The sequence below is a fragment of the Camelus dromedarius genome, chromosome 23 (assembly GCF_036321535.1).
Source record: "Camelus dromedarius isolate mCamDro1 chromosome 23, mCamDro1.pat, whole genome shotgun sequence".
NCBI lineage: Eukaryota > Metazoa > Chordata > Mammalia > Artiodactyla > Camelidae > Camelus > Camelus dromedarius.
The window spans coordinates 21,089,111-21,106,515 of record NC_087458.1 but is presented as its reverse complement, the minus strand read 5'-3'; the positions used below and the strand labels follow the sequence as shown (position 1 = coordinate 21,106,515).

The following is a 17,405-nucleotide window of genomic DNA, read 5'->3' as shown; positions in this document are numbered from 1 at the left end:
CCGCTGGCCATCTCTCTGAAGCCAGGCACCAGCCAGCCAGCCTGCGGGTCAGGAGAGAGATGAGGCGGTCACCCGGCCCTAGCTCCTTGGAGAAATGTCGTTACTTGATGTGGGAAAGGGGAAAATGAAAACGGCCTTGAGGTGACTGGCAATTTCCTAGAGGTCTGACGTGAGCGAGAGGTGTAGACTGAGAACCGAGCTGGTGTGAGGAGGCACACACACACCTGACCCGGGCAGACGGCCCTGGGGCCAATCCCAGGGAGCAGCACATTTATTAGTACCTGCATCTCCCTCTTGGCTAGATTTCCACAGTGATTATAAAGGGAGGCAGGGGAAAGGCGAATAATTGTGTTCCGTCTCTGTGGTCCCCTCTCTCTCTCCCCTGTCACTATCTCAGCCAGCCTCACCATCTTTCTCCTGGATGCTCAGCCCACTAACCAGCCTCCCTGCCTCCAGGACCACCCATTGTCCACATGGCCACTAGAATCACCTCCCTCACATCCAGAATCTGAGCAATGGCTAACCCCACTTGTAAAACTTTTCAATGATTCCTCATCACCAGCAGGCGAAGGCCAAACACCTTAGCTGTGGTACAAGGCCGTCTCTAATTAACACCTGTTGGGCCTGCTCCCCGCTACCAGGTACCTCACTCCTCTTCCCTACATCCCCCAACCAACACCACACTCCAAACACTTAGAACCACTAATGTTCCCTCTGCCAGCCAGCTACCCCCACCCCCGTACACCCTGCTGTGTTTCTGTGCATATTCAAAGGCCCAGCTAAGTGCCTCTTGCCCAGAGAACCTCCCCTACCCTTTTTTCTCACCCTTTGTCTATGGGAGAATTGGCTACTCTCTCTTCTGCGGCCCAAATCAATGTCCCTTCTCCTTTCTGTCTCTCTTGACTATACCGTGTAAACTTCTTTCAGGGCTGGGACCAAACTCTATTTACTCTTAACCTCATGGCCTATTACAGTGCTTGGAGATATCAATCAATCAACTGATAAGAAATTACTGAGTATCTATTAGATGCCCAGACCTGTATTTGCTGATGTATATAATAAAAATATAAGATAAAAATCATGTAAAAACATCGAAAGAGAAGTCAGGTGGATAGGAAATTGTCCTTACCTTCTAAGCATTTGCAAGCAGCTGGGGAGACAAGTGGGATGCACAGGAATTCAATGCACCCAGACAGTGCTCATGTCCCCCAGACCTCGGCCACTGCAGCCACGTTCCCAGTTTTTGTCCTGTCTGGGAAATAGCTGAACTGTTCTGCACTTGATTTTTCTATATATCACTTGTTTTTTAAATTACATCTATTGTTTTGTGAAAGAAACTTTGTAGCATCGCCAAAAATGGAAAGCTAGTTATCATGTGCTGTAAATAAAACGGAATCTCAAAAAATAAATGCAACAGAAAGAAAACAATACAAATATTTTTAAATGACAGCTGTGGTTACTGGTGGTGGTGGTGGTGTTTAAATTGAAGATTAGAAGGCGTTGGGTGTCAAATCAAAAGTACTAGATCTAAACTGAGACTGAGAGTTAAAGTTAAGATCAGGGTTAAGGCTTCCCCTTAATCTATTGAGAAAGAGGGAGAATTTGGGAATACCTTTTCCTCCACGTGTTCAAAGTTATTTAGTTCTTATTCCCAAAATACTTCTCGTGTCACCAGAGATGCCATCCCACACTGGGAAACACTGCAATGATCTGTGAGCTACTGACAAGAAAGCCACAGATATTCAGAGCAGAAAGAGTCAGCTTCCTGGAGAAGGCACCAAGGGATGAGCAAGAAGAACACAAGGGAAGGGGACAAGAAAGGAGGGAAGGCAGGGATCCTTTCGGCATGTGCAAATGGGACAATGAAGAAACGATCCAACCAGGGCAAAGATGCAGCTCAGGGAGAGAAGAACATGAGGTTAGGTGGGTTGAATGAAGGCATGCTATGGTATCTAAAGTGGGGAAGGGACATTATGACTTAATGCTACAGGTTAAGGAAGCCAGGGAGGGCTCTTAAATAGTGGTGTGTAGTTTGGTGGCAATACTCAGGTGAGGGATAACACTCTGACCCATGGTTTATAGTCTAAGTTGGGTTCCCCAGAAGCAGAACCTGAGACAGGGATTCTTGTTCAAGTGATTTATCGGGAGGTGTGCTCTCAGAAGAGGAATCGGGGGACAGGATAGAGCGGGGGGAAAAGTACAACAATGTGATCTTGGTGGGAGATTAGCTTCAGTGTGATCCTCAGTGAAGGATTGCATGAATTGCTCCCCAGGGTTGGTCCCCAGTGGGTCTAGGGGGCCAGGCTTTTGTACCCCCCATGTCAGACATTGATGGAGGTCTTCCCCGAGCCATGGGGGAGGGGGAGCGTAGCTTCCAGAGTGAAGCAACTCCTGTTTGGTCAAGGGCAATGATCCAAGAAGGAGGCAGCTCTGAGTTCTTGGCTGCTGCAGAATAGTACGTTAGGGGCATCCGGGCAGGGCAGCACCAGGACCCACCACATCCACACAAGCACAAGCCTAGGTTGGCATCCACTTGGCAAACAGCAAATAGCAAGCAGCTTTCGACTTTGTGAGGCTTTAACTCTCAAAAAGGATAGGGAAACAGATCCAGGAGACCCTCAGCCAATCATCTCGCCTCTCTGGACTTCCGCCTCCTTTTCTGCAGAACCAAGAGACTAGCCTGAGTAGTCTCTAAATCCCCTTCCATCTCTGCAGTGTTTAGAATTCTAAATCACGGCGTACACCGATAGACAGCAGATGTCACAGCAAAGCAAGAAGACCCCAGTTCAGTAGGCAGGTAGAAATCAGGACTCAAAGATCACCAGCAATGATCTGGGCTCTGCCTACCTCTGGACTCACAGGGTTTGCACCTTACAAGAATACATCAGACCAAGGGCCTGGGAAGCTTAGAGGTCAAGGAGAGAGTGGGTGAGCGAGCGTAACTGCCGGGGAAGACCAGTGCAAGACACCGCAGGTAGATTAGAGAGAAAGGAACTGAAGTCAGGAGGCAGGTGACAATATTCTCTGACTTGGTTATGGGAGCCTCAGGAGGGCAGGAGGCTGAGAGAAGGAGGGGCAGAGTCATGAAAGGTGGATGAAACCCCCTCCGCAGGCTGCGAGGAGATGGTAGGATGTCCACATAGCCTTGACCCCTAGGGCCCACTCTGCATTCCTCTGATCAATGTTCCTACCTCTTGCTTCCTATCGCTCACACCAAAGGATTCACACCCATGTGATATCTCTTGTCATTTTCAACCAACACCTTGGTTTGGAGTGGGAAACAGTGGGGTCAGGGCCAGGAATCCAGAGGCTCAGGGCTGGTCAGGCACTGGGTCGAGGCTGGATGTCAGGACCCCTGAACTGACCTGTGGTGGGAACTCAGCAGCAGAACTGGGCTGGCTTTTCTGCAGGAGGAAATGCAGAGTCTGGTAGGGGCTGTTTGATAACAACCTGGGAAGAGCCAAAGGCAAAAGCAATCCCTGTACCCCTCCTCTTTCCCAGAACATCTGTTCTGAGGCCACAGTCCCATTTTGCTTCCCATTTCCAAAGCCACTAAGGCTGGGCTCGCTGCATTCTCTGCTTGTCTCCACAGGGCTGGACAACATACACAGGATCACGTCCCAGGGCCACTACGAGCTGCGCGTGGACATGCGGGATGGCCAGGAGGCCGCCTTCGCCTACTACGACAAGTTCTCTGTTGAGGACGGAAGAAGCCTGTACAAACTCCGCATAGGAGGCTACAACGGCACCGCAGGTACCTTGGCCCCGCAGCAGCCCCCGGGGGCGACGGGCGTGCAGCAGGACCAGGACCCCACACTCTCCGCCTGAGCTGCCCTGGGCGGCTGCAGCGCCCACAGACGAGGCGAATTCCCTGCGAGCCCACGAGGAGGGCGGAGGGCTGGGAGCCACTGGCTCTGATCCAGACTGTCCTTAACCGCTCAGGTGACCCGAAATCAATTTCTCAGGACTTCAGTTTCCTCATCTGGAAAATCTCAATAATGATGCCTGCCCTACTTCACAGAGTAGTCAGGGAAAAACTGTGATTAATGGAGTGAAAGTGCATTTAAAGTTGAAAAAAAAAAAGGTACAATGTAAGGGCAAAGGATTGGTTTTCTTGTCTAGATTAATCAATATGGACTCTTATCCAGTGAGAGCATAATCATCCATTGTCTGGATAGAAATCTCCCTTGCAGTGACATCTAGGAAAGCCATCTTCGAACTAATGAGAATAAGACAGATTCCCTGCCCCCCACCATTGAAAATAAGACAGATTCCCTGCCCCCCACCATTCTGAGATGTTCCCCCCCCCTCCATCAGCAGTCATCATAACATCACCAAGGAACAAACAACAGCTCTAAAGGTTCCCCACCGGCCACACTTCTTTTCATTCCTCCACAAGAACCCCAAATCTGGTCACGTTTTCTGTATAGATTTTTATGACATTTCCACTAAGTAGAACAACCACCTTCTATGAGCTGTTGCACGGATAGTTTTATCAGGACATAATATCCACTCTGCTTCTTAGGCTCTGCCAATCTGTTTCCTGGGTTCTCTTATGGCACATTTCATAAAACCTGTTTTTGCCAAGTATTCTGCTTTTTGGAACATGGAGTTATTGGTCCTTTCATTAACTCCAGTTATAGGGCTAAATGCTAGAGTATAAATTTAGCAACATTTGTATGACTCTTGGAATTAAGAAGATCATCAAAGTGTTGCCTTGGCAATCATTGCACCTGCTCAGTTATTTGTCTTCCCAGCCAGGTACTGTTACTCCAATGAGAAGACACTCTTTCCTTTGTTGTTGTTCATATGGGAAATCGTTCCCAGTGGCAACTGGACCTGCCTGAAGTGCCCCAACGAAACACTCTGGGCCTAAAACAGCCATTGAAATGAAGGATATAAAACAAAATGTCAGGCTGAATCGTGTCAAAAATAACCTGGTACCCACCACTCCCTAAGATTAGAATCGTGCCAGTAGAAAAGCAGTTCTTATTTCTCCCAGAGAAGGAGAAGCAAGCCCTCCCACTTCCTGACATGTCCCACCCCTCCCCCCACCTGCCCCAGGCCCGTGCTCTCAGCTGTCTAACCTGGGCCCAGCCGCTGCCCCTGCAGCAGCTCCGCCTCTCTACCCGGCCTCCCGGAGGTCAGAAACTGCTGGACTGCGTTCCATTCCATGTCTCAGAGGCAAGTCCCACCAACGGTTTGGCTAATCATCATAAATTAATTGCAGTCTAACCTCTTATGTCAAATATTCAGTTCATTATCAAAAAGATGAAAAACTAGGCTCATGTAGGCTACCCCCTTCTCTGGGCAACTTCACACAATGGTTGTTCTTTCCAGACCCGAAGGTCTCCAAGGAGGAAGAGCCCATCGTCTCTCTGGCGTCTACTATTGCCCAAGTCCCCGGGCCTTTTTCTTACTTGTCGCTCATTTTCAGTGGCCCTATTGACAACAGTCCATCCCCATGGCTTCTAATTCCAAGTTCAGCCCCTTCTCCGATCTCTGTTATTCTCAAGGCTACAAAAATCTAAGTCTCTAACCAGGACTCTAATTGGATTAGAACCAAAAATTCCAGATCAAGTTACCAATAAAAGGCTGTTGAGTGAGCAACCCCTAAAAGTTCACTGTATGAATTATGAGGACTCAGAATAAGTACAAGACGTGACTTCTGCAAGAACGAAACACCTGTTTAAAAAACAGTCAGTCAGGAAGCAACTCACCACCAAATAAATGGTCCTCACTTCTGGTTTAACGGGCATTCAGAGAAGAGGGAGGTGGGTATTGAAGAGGTCTTCATGAAGGCAGCAGGGTTTGACTGGGATCCCCGTGATAAGGAAACATTCCAGGGAAGGAAACTCCTGGGGGAGAAGTCACAGAAGGAGCCGTTACGTGGAGGGAGGGTAAGTGCAGAGGCCCTGGCTTCCCAGAACAAGGGGTGAAGTCAGAAGGAACAGAAAGAGGATGAGAGAGGAGAGCGGCGCCAGACCCTTAAGGGCCTTAAAACTGAGATGGCAGAGGAGTTCAGTCTTAATATGGTGGGCAGTGGGGAGCCATGGTGGGTCTTGAGTGGCGTAATGGAAGTAGGGCTTTAGGAAAATCAAAGTGACAGCCATAAACAGGATAAAGTAAATCCAAGTGAAGAACAGGGACCGGCTGAAGCTGCTGTACCAATCCTGGTAGGAGATAACAGGGGCCGTGACTGATGTTAGGAATTAAGAGAAAAGTACAAATCTAAACAGCAGTTTGAGAAAGAAAAGCCAAGACTTAGATAGTGTACTGAATATATGAGGTGGATACATGAAGCAGAAATGGGAAGGGGAGCCAGATTTGGGGAGGAGATAAAAACCAACATCACGACCCTATCAAAGACAGCTGCAAGCAACATCAGAGTGGGAGCTGGAGAGAGTTGTTCCAAGGGAGTAAAGAGGGGAACGTCCAGATTACAGAGAGATAAGCAGGAGAAAATGGGAATGTGAGTAGAGACAATATAGTTAAGGAACTGATGGTAAAGAAAGGGTCACTAGACAGTAGGATTAATTCAAGTTTTTTTTAAGACAAAGGATATGAGTATGGCTTAGGGTGAGAGGAGGTGAAATGCTAAAAAAAAAATATATGGAAAAAAGGAAAAAATAAGAAATCTTTTCTGCCTTCTCAGGGAACTGGGAGAAATGGGAAAATGACGTTTTTGGAGACTGGAAGGGGGAAGACGAAAAAGATGGGACAGAAATAATGACATGTTGACTTAGGGCCCAACTGGCCTGAGGGGATCAGCTTCCCCCTAAAATAAAGACCATCCTCCTAAGAGCTAAGTTGGTTTTTTCCATAGTGAAAATTTTTATATTTAGAATTAGCCAGCTGGACTGAGTTTAGATGATTCCAATTTTGTTGGCAACATTCAAAGCATCATAGTCAGGAGCCAGTCGTACATATGCCTTCTTCTCTCCATCAGGCCTGATCAGGGTATTGACCTTAGCCACGTCAATGGTGGCTAAGCCACTTCACAGCCTGTTTGATCTGGTGCTTGCTGGCCTTGACATCCACAATGAACAGAAGTGTGTTGTTGTCTTCTATCTTATTCATAGCTGACTCGGTGGTCAGGGGGAACTGAGGCACTGAGTGGCCACTGTGAGTGTGGGCTCAGAAGGCACAGGATCAGAAATATGACCTCTCTGAGCTTAAGGTGACCTCAGAAGCATCTAAGATGACGTTCATTCAACAGCATGCGTCCCTTCACACCATCTCTAACCACAAATCCTTCCTGAAGTTTGGCCAATAGTTATAAACTAATTAGTTTGATCCCTCACCTCAAATACTCAATTCTATGAGCCCCCTGCACAACATCCCAACAAGACAATACCCAGCCTCTAAGAAGAGAGCTCTCACCATATCTCCAAGTAGTCGATCCCATTTGTAAACAGCTCTAATATTAGGTCATTTCTCTTCATGTATTTAGCCAAAATATGCCTCCTTACAGTCTCTATCTACAGATCCTAACACTTCCCCGAAGAGTTTTCAGCTTTTAGTTTGTTCTTGTTGTTGTTTTGCTCAATAGCCCATCAAATATTTGAAGTCAGTGATCATGGACTTCACCTCCCCCTTCAAGCCTCTTCTTCCCCAAGACACAGCCCCGGTTTTCCCAACCACTTCTCTTCTGACGTGGTTAGGATTTTCTTATCATCCTGCTTCCCATGGATAGGAACTCTAGTTAGCTAATGCCCCTCTTCCCCTGTGGCCCCAAGTCTCGAATGTGGGGTATTGGATATGAGTTGACCAGGCCTGATGAGCCATGGAGAAAACCAGTCTGCACAGTGGTGACCCGGATTGGCCCAAGTCGCCATGGCCCATCCCTATCTTCTCTGAGGCAAAAGGAACCATGACTGTCTGTGTCCCAGTGCTGGCCTGGAGGAAATAGAGGGGGATGGTGAGGTGGAGCTGAGTGGACAGAGTTCTGAGCAGAAGGTCAGGGGAATGAGGCAATGAGCTGGAGAGAGCACCATGGAAGTAGTGGACCTAGGAGGCAGGGGGAGTGAGAGTTCAGTATCTGAGGAGCCAGATGAAACAGAGATGAGTGGAAAGTCTCTTAAGCAGAGGCCAGATTTGTTGGGAATGGGTCAAAAGTTCAGAAAGTCCTGAAAAAAGAATGACAAATTGGACAGCCTCACGATTGTGTCTTTTTTTCCAGGGGACTCCCTCAGCTATCATCAGGGCCGCCCTTTCTCCACCGAGGACAGAGACAATGATGTTGCAGTTACCAACTGTGCCATGTCCTACAAGGGGGCCTGGTGGTACAAGAACTGCCACCGGACCAACCTCAACGGGAAATACGGGGAGTCCAGGCACAGTCAGGTGGGTGGGGCGCTGACGCTGCGTGGCTGACCCAGACCCAGGCACCCCGCCGTCCCTTAGCTTTATGTTTTACATGCACACGTGGGTCTCACACTTCCCTTTTAAAAAGATACACTCAGAGTATTGAGAAAGGGCTATCATAAAGACGACAGTAATGTAGACACTGGGATAAGGGCAGGACAGAGTTGAAGCCAGAGGGAGAGAAGGGGAGCATCTGGACTCAGGAGCTAGAACTCACCCAGAGAAGCCCTGGACCCATCTCATTTCCAGCCAAGACCCATCTCATTTCCTCATCTAGAGAATCCCATGAACAGCTTATCTGTTCTAGAGGCAGTCTTCACAGGCTCAGCTTCATCCAAAGAAGTGTTCCAGGAAGGGAGAAGTAGCAGTATAAACTGGACTGTCTTTCCCCATTAAAGACAAGTCCATAAGCTGGGCTGGTTGATAGCGTGACCAACTGGACCATCTGGGACCTTCTCAGTTTTAGCTCTGAATGGCCAGCAGCCAGGGACACCCCGTAGTCCTGGGCAAACCAAGATGGCTGGTCACCTGAGAGGTGGCAACCACCTGACTCTCCCACCAGGAGCGAGCAAACAGTCATGCTCTTCGAAATGCTTCTTTACTGTTGGGTATTTGAAATCCATCACTAGGTACTGATGCGTGCAAATCCCGAAAGCCAAAACCAGAAAGCCAGCAACAAGGAATGACCTGAAACACATTCCTATTATAGACCCAGGCCACGGACGTGTCCAGAGAGAAAAGCTAGAAAGCCACTCTGCTCTTTTGCCCTTATTGAGAACTCAACCACAGTGCTTCATGTTAATGGAAAATGGCTAAATTCGCATCTTGGATTCCCTGATTTCATCATTCCCCTTCTTTTCAAGCTGGTAGTTCCATTGACGGGGGAAGGGTGATCTGACATCTCATCTTTCTCCTTCAGGGAATCAACTGGTACCACTGGAAAGGCCATGAGTTCTCCATCCCCTTCGTGGAAATGAAGACGCGCCCCTACAACCACCGTCTCACGGCGGGGAGGAAACGGCGGTCCTTGCAGCTCTAAGCAGCGGGCGGCGGCGAGCCAGCTGACCTTTTCTGTCATTTGTTTGTATTTTATAATATGAAACAAGGGGCGGGGGAAATAGTGATGTGCTTTGCAACATATTAAGAGTGTTGGAAGGAAGCAGGATGTAGCAGGAATTGGCTGAGAATCAGCAGCTCATGGTTTCTGCCGCCCCCGGGACTGACCCTCCGCCTCCATGCTCCCTTCTACCCAGTCATCCTTAACCTTCCCCTCTTTTCCTACCAAGGAGGAAAAGTGAGACATTTTCTTAAAAGACCAATTCAAAAGCAAATCCTGGAGTCAGGTTGTCATGGTGACAGGCACGTGCCTTCTTTCCTGCCCTTCTTCCGAGATGCCCTTCACTTTCAGGTATTGTCCTCTGGTCACTGCCTTGGATGGCCGTGTTCTCACCCCGGCTCAGAGAAGAAGCCTCAGCAAGAGAGCTTTGCCAAGAAGCCCCCGCAAAAGGAAACAGATTAACCTCACCCCACCCCAGCAACCCAAGTCCTTCGTAATGGGCCAAAGATTCTCATCTGACACTCTTACTAGTCAAGTATCCTCTGTCACCTGTCAAGAGTAGTGACCTCTTTTCCAGCCAGTCCATCATTGCCCATTTCCATCCTACCCTTCAACCCCCATGGCCCCACACGCCTAACCACTGTTTTGGATTCTAGTTCCCAAGGTGTTGCCTGGCCCTGGCCCTGGGCTGCACAGTAGCTGTGTGCCTGTGGGTTCTAAGTTACTGCCCCTCCCTCGGGTCACATAGACAGCAACTTTCTTTGGCGATAGGAGGGGGAGATAGTTGTGGTCTGTACCAATTTAGGGCCAGGCACTGAGGAAGGCACAGAAGAAGTAGAAATTAGGGCACCTTCCACAAATATTATACATTCCACCGGGGACACAGATCTTACCAAGCTCTGTTTTCTCTGTTTCTCGTCCCATTTGTCATGGATTTTTTTTTCCTTTAATTGCAAACTAAAGGCCTCATTTCTGTCTTCACTAAAGGCTCTCCTTAATGTGGGCAGCGTAATAAGAGTCAGAAGAAGTCCTATGACCGGCCCGCCATTCCCCTGACTGACAACCCTGGGAAGAGGTGGAATTTTAGGGTTTTGGTTTTTAGTTTTCTCCTCTTTTTTGGTCCTGTGAGAAACAGGAGTGACCTCCTTAATGAGGTGAGATCATGAGAAGCCTTTTTCCATCTTCTTTTATTATTCTGCCTTTGAGAGGAAAAATGAAAAGTGCCAGAGGAAATTACATCTAGAAATCCAAAGGTGAACAGGGGAGGAGTGTGGGCCTACCTCCCGTTTTACGAGACGTGCTCTCTTTGCTAGCTTGATTTGATTTTTAAACCCAAGGGAGCTGGAGGCTCTAGGAGCCATGTTCCATCCACTTCTCCAAATCGAATGTCAGCTGCAGCCATCCCTACAGCATGCCCAAATTCCATGTCCAGGCTCCCCAGCTGCCTCCTCCCTTTCCTCTCCTCTTCCTTAAGGCCCTGGTTCTGTTTTCCGTCATGCCCACATTTAGTCAAACTGGGGCATCTCGGGCCTTTCCCAGCCAATCACTGGCTGAGACTGAGAGCTGGCCATTTTCTAATGGAAACCTCCATAGTCTAACCGAGCTCCGTTAACCAGGAAAGGACAATCCCTGGGGCTGATGGTCACACCTCTGACGTTAGGGTGGAGTCAGCTGCCGCTGGCCTTGTTCATGGTTGTGGAGTGGGTGTGACTGGCAAACTGGGGCTGGAAATGGAGGTGGCATTTCCATTTCTCAATTCACCATGGGCTTCAAGAAAGCTAGGAGAAGGAAGAAGAGACAGAAACAATCCTTTCAAGAAACCTGTTAACTAAGTCAGATTTAGCTACAGAGTAGGGCACCAATGAAGCAAGTTGAATGAGGAACCTATGAAGCACCTGGGGATCAAGGCCTAGGCCCACCTCTGCCATTTTGTTGGCTCTGTCACATCGGGAAGTTTGTTTCACCTCTCTGGGCCTCAGTTTCCTCACCTGTTGAATGTTAGCTTCTAACATCCCTTTTAGTTTTGGGAGTCAGTAATGCTAGTCTCTGATCTGAAAACCTCAGTAGAGATTGGCATTGGTGAGAGAGCACAATTAAGTAAGGAAAATTCACCAGAAGCCTTGCTTTATGAAAAAGAGAGAGAGAATGAGAGAGAAAAGAAAGGAAAGAAAGAAAGAAAGGAAAGAAAGGAAAGAAAGAAAGAAAGAAAAAAAGAAAGAAAGAAAGAAAGAAAGAAAGAAAGAAAGAAAGAAAGAAAGAAAGAAAGAAAGAAAGAAAGAAAGAAAGAAAGGAAGGAAGGAAGGAGAGAAAGAAAGAGAGAAAGAAAAAGAAAAAGAAAAAGAAAGAGAAAGAAAGAAAGAGAAAGAAAGGGAGGAAGAAAGGAAGAAAGGAGAGAGGGAGGAAAGGAAGAAAGGAGAGAGGGAGGGAAGGAAGGAAGGAAGGAAGGAAGGAAAGAAGGAAGGAAGGAAGGAAAGACTGATTGAGATAGAAGCCATCAGTAAAACACACACACACACACACACACACACACACACACACACACACGAGAAAACATTGCCGAAAAGACTGTGCCAAGTAAGAAGATGAACTCATCTTGTCCATAAAAGCAGAACCCAGGGACCTGGGTGGTGCCAGGACAGCCCACCTCATCAAGGGAACTGAAATGGAAAAAGATTATGAGTCCTCATGTTGCCAATTCAGATGAAAGCCACAAAACATCAGTGGAAACCAAAACCTGCCTTTTATTGGAAAACCATTTTACCCTATGGAACATTTTTATAAATAGTAGCAGCAGCATTGCCTAGAGTCATTTTAAAGAATTTTTAAAGCAAGAAAGGAACTTCAAAGATTAGCTCACCCAACCTTCTATAAAAGGACCTCTAGATTCCTTTTATTAAATAGAGTGATTTTTCTCACAAGCTTTCACCATTTTTTGAGAGACACGGTGCCCCATTATCTCCCCAAGGCCCGTGGTCAGCTTGACTTAAAGCTTCGTAACTGGACTCACTGATTCCTGCTCATCCTGTTCCTCTGAGCACATGTGCTCTTCTCAACAGTGCAGCTGGGAAGCAATACTCGCAAAGCACTCACCCTCAGCACACCAAAGGTGGTGTGGACCCAACTCACAGGCAGTTTGACTGCAGACATACTAGGATGTGTATTTACAAAAACAAAAAGACAAAAAACCCTACCAGTGTCAGCAGTAGACTCACAGCCGAGACCCAAGATCCAGATAGTTTATTGTTATTGCATTTCCCCATCAGACGAAGATAATTTTGAACATAGTAAACTCACATTCTCTAGGGTTATCTTCTGGAAGGTGAAGGGAGTGGACATAAAGGGGCAGGAGAAGGGATGATAGATCTGTGAAAAACTCCTGTGAGCCTTTAGGCAGATTTAACTGGAGGAGGGAGACTTGCTAAGTGTGACCACAAGGTGGCGTTTACAACCCCCAGTCACCTCCTGATGGTGGGGCTGAGGACAGTGAGTGGTGCCTCCAGGTTTTCAGAACTCGCACCAAACCAGGACCCAGGAAAACTGGCCAGCTGACTTGCATAGGAGGTTGATTTGCAAGAGAAACAACAACAAAAATGGCAGCAAGAAAATGCAAAGCAAATTTCTACAAATAGTTGAATCCACCCTACCCTTCACCTGCCAGCTCCCCCCACTCCACCATTCATAAAGTGCTCAGACACCCAACACCTGTTCCCTCCCATCTGGGAGCCAACCAGCTCTCTACACAGGGAAGCTGTTATTTCAAAGACAAACCTGAAGAACCACAGTTGCCAATGAGCTCAATGCCATACCAAACAATCCTTAACCACATTTTATACTTTAAAAATCCAGTCCCAGAACAGAGCTGTAGATTAAGGGACAAAAGGTCATTATGAAATCATTTCAAAGAGCTCTTTTAAAAGCCTCCGTTGAGAAGGGGTTTGTGAGTTTCTCTTTGTCCCCTCCCCTAGCGGATAAATGGAACCTGTGAGAACAGTGGATGCACTGAGCTGAGGGGGTTGAAGCTGACTAGCTGGTGGCCTGGATTAGCAAATACTCCTGGGGCATGAAAATATTTTTCCTTCTCTTTTTTAATCTCCACCCAGAATTTCAGGAAAGCTGGAGCCACTTACTCAGGATAAGTGTTTTTCTGCGGCTTGCTTTCTTATCACCAGACTCCTCTTCAATCTAATCCCTTATTTTCATTTTTTCCCTCCAAGGGGGGGCCCTCTACTTGCTTCTCACTGTCCACTCTTAAAACTTGGATAAGGAACTTCGGGAAGATACACACTTCGGTTCAGCTTTAATACTCCCCAGAGGGTGGGGTAATATGTTTTCACTTGCCTCCAACTTGCCAAGGCTGGAAGGAGGGCCTTGGGATCTCGGGGGCCTGGAGTGAATCTGTGGCGTTTGGGAGGCTGCCTCCAGTACAAGGCTCCAGGTACCAGGAGCAGCTGACACGGCCCTGCCTGGCCCCCCGGGGGGGCGTCCGCTTTCCTCCTGGGAACAGCTGAGAGGTTCTCTGCTCGGAGGAAAGGTGAGTCACAGGGCTGGCTTCTAGATTGCGCCTGTGGCCTCTCTCTGGCTGTACCTCAGGGTCCCTTGGCCAAGATTGACTAAATGCTTCCCCAAACTTCTGTTTCTTCCATAACCCAACCCCGCACAGATGGGACAAGTTTTCCTTCAACAATACTGGAACATTTTGAACCACCAGGCCAAATGAGCACTCGTAGACCAAGTGAAAACCTCTAAAATCAAGGAAGGGAAAAACTCTAGGATGCTTAAGAGGCTGTGCTCTTGTAGATTTGGGTCCAGTTTGAGAGAATGGCTCTGGTTCATCCTAATTGTAGCCACACTGGATTTCCTTATGTCCGTTCTGGGTTCTTCAAGCCTTGAGAAACAGCTGGGAAGAAAAATAAAATACAAAATACAAAATAATATAAAAAACAAGCTAATAAATCACTGGAGACTAAAAGCAAGCCTTCTCCAGATGTCTCATAGTTAGAAAAAAAAGGCAGAGACCAGGTGAGAGGGGCCATGGTAAAAGCACCAGCATCAGATTGTTGAGTTCTGGCCCCCAGCCCCCACCTGAGCTCCTGTGAGCTCACCCGCTTCACCCGGGGCCTTCCCTGCACCGAAACTGAGAAGCAGCAGGGCTTGCTCTGCTCCTCCAGTCTGCCTGGACTTCTTTTCTTCACCGCGGCCACAAGCCTGGTTTGCCATCTCCAGCACTTCTGATTAATTTTTCAAGGTCGCCCTTTGCCTGAAGCATGACTTCACTGCACCTGCAGCGCTTCATTGTCCAAATGTCCTCGGCAGACCTCGCCATCTTTGGACAGTGTTGCATTTTCTCCAAACCGGAAATCCTCCCTCCTTCCTCACGCTTAATAAGGCTGTTGCAGAGCATCCAAATAGCACAGCTCTTGTTCCTTAGAAAAACCCGGCCCACTGTTAACTTAATAAAACAGCTCCACATTGTCGGCTGTGAGGCTGGGCTGATGCTATATTTCCAGTTCATTTAACCCTTTTGGTTTCAGGGGCTCAGCTCTCCCACGTACTGGCATTGGGCTCACTGGCACCAGGGGTTCATGGGAGGCAATGCAAACACCCCGGGAGGCCTGGGACACCAAAGCCACAAGAGAGGGTTTGGGTCCAGATGCGTGGCCAGGAGGCAAATGGGTAGATGAGAACTACTGTTTTCTTTTCATCACCAGTTTGGCAGCCCCTAGAGAGACCCTGTGTTGCTTTTTAGCGTCCTGTCCTGAACACTAGTGTGCTCAACACTGACTCCAAAAGGCAAACGTTGGGAACCTTCAGAGCTGGAAGGGACTCAAGCTCATCGGACCCATCCCTCTCACTTCCTACTCCAGCAAACGGAGGCCCAGAGAGGTCAGGCAACTTGCCCACGTTCGCACAGCTAATTAGTAACAGAGCTGAGATCAGACCTGGCATAGGCTTTTTAATTTTCCTCTCCTCATGTGAAGACTAAGAGAAGTGGTATTTATTGCACACCTACTATTTTCCAGATACTGTGCTAGGAGCTTGACATCTATTACCTTGCTAAATTCTCACCACACGCTGGCTCAAGTTTAACCATTTTACAGATGAGAGGACGGAGGCACAGGAAGGTTAAGTAACATGCCCAACGTCACACAGCACTAAGCAGAGCCGTGATTGGAAGCTGTTTGTCTAATTCTAAAGCTCTTGCTTTTGCTGCTTCATGAGCTGCCACCCATTCTCTTTACTCAGCCGAGTGGCCACCAGCTTGGATTTAATCATGTTCTCACCAAGGGGCTTCTCATACACTTCCTCTCTCCTCTCTGTCTTTTAAAGAAATGGAGTTCTTGCATTGTTTGGGCCACATACTCCAGGGAACCTTCAACCTCACCAACAGGAGTCAGAAATATCCTGGCAACTTTTTCCTTTTTTTTTTTTCCCCTAATTTGGGAGGTGAAGGAGAGGGTCACAGAGGGTTGGGAGGGGAAGATAAACAAAGCAAACACCATATCCCGCACCCGACTCCTTGGAGAATATGCAGCCTCTTTCCTACCCAATATTAGAAGTGTGGGCGATTCCAGAGTCATTCTCCTCCAACTGAGGCAGACGAGGTAGCCAGGATTGGGGAGGGAGCGGGGAGGTCACAGAGTATGCATGGTGCATGTCCCTGGCATGTCAGTTTACTCCTGAATTTGGGAGGAAAAGGATTATATTATTTTCAGACCAATGCAGATGGCATCAAATGCAGAAAGCCCATGACTTTTTTAGGCTAAAATCTGCAGGTCGTATAGACTGATTTGGGCTCCCACCTTCCAGACTCTCAGGGGTACAAAGACTGCCCTGGTCCCCTGCAGGGACATATCAGTGGACATCTTTGAGGAATGCGGCTAGAAGAAGGCAGGAGACCGATTAATTTTGTTTATTCCCTGGTATCTTTTCCCCTCTCCTGGCCTGCTCCCATCTCCCATGGGCAGGGGGACTCAAAGGACAGTGGCTCTAATCTCAGCTCTGTTTGCTCCTTTGGGAAATTTAGAAGGACATAGCACTTGGTCACTTGTATTTTTCCCTGCCAGGCCCAAACTCCAGAAATAAACCCCGTTTCCATATTTGAACAACATTTATATGTAAAGGAATAGATCTCCTGGGAGAGAATTCTGCATTTTATGGCCCTCTTCCATGTGGGGCTGCTTGGGCAGAAGTGACACCTCTGTGTTAGATGCAGCAGACACCAAAAATGTCAGCCCAGAAAGAGGTCCCCTACCAGCTCCCTGTCCCCACTCACGCCCTTTCTGGTGCCTGGACTCCGCCACAGTCCCACAGACTCAACATTCAGAATCTACACGAGTTACTGCTGACACACAGACCACCTTCCTATTATTCACACACATCCGTCCGATCGTTCCAACACAGATACACTCCAGGCCCACAGGCGTTCCCAGGTACCCCACGCAAGTCACCGTGACTTTGAGGGAGCCGTTATCAGGGGCTCGGCAGCTGGGACCCACCCTGGTGGACTCTAGGCGGTTGTTCTGAGAAATCCTACACAACAAATCCTCCCGTCCCTCCGAATCTGAGTTTGTTGTTTTAACCTTTAACAGCCTTTTCAGGTAAAAATAACAAAGACCAATTTACTGACTTTGTAGCTACCATGTGCTTGGAAAAGCATTTACTTAAAAGAAAGACTGGAAGGAAGGGAAAAGATGAGAAGAAATGGAGTACATACTCCTCAGGCGATGCACATTTCAATGAACTAAATGAAAAATAAAAATAGACAGAGGAAGGGAGAGGACAGACCAGCTTTCCCCCTCCCTCCCCGGCACTGTAGCTCAAAGACTGGAATCTCCGCTTGTTAACCATTGTTAACTAGTATTTTTAGTCCTGGTTGCTTTTAGCCTCTGTATAGTTCCTTTTTTAAACACATTTTCTATACGTTAATAAAAGATCCTGATGGAACAATGTGCCTCTTCTAGTCCCTGGGGGATCCTGGGGG

At 47.8% G+C, this 17,405-nt stretch overlaps 1 protein-coding gene across 4 annotated transcripts in view; it reads left to right on the top strand.

The window, feature by feature from the left end:
* Window positions 1-17,183, top strand: part of TNR (tenascin R) — a 398,595-nt gene extending 381,412 nt beyond the window's left edge. For all 4 annotated transcript variants that reach the window (XM_064478014.1, XM_031435726.2, XM_031435725.2 and 1 more), the window contains 3 exons: window positions 3,593-3,754; window positions 8,183-8,346; window positions 9,287-17,183. In XM_064478014.1, the coding sequence (XP_064334084.1) occupies window positions 3,593-3,754; window positions 8,183-8,346; window positions 9,287-9,406 (446 nt within the window). In that variant the 3' untranslated portion in view covers window positions 9,407-17,183. The remainder of the gene's footprint in view (window positions 1-3,592; window positions 3,755-8,182; window positions 8,347-9,286) is intronic.
* Window positions 17,184-17,405: the final 222 nt, after the last annotated feature.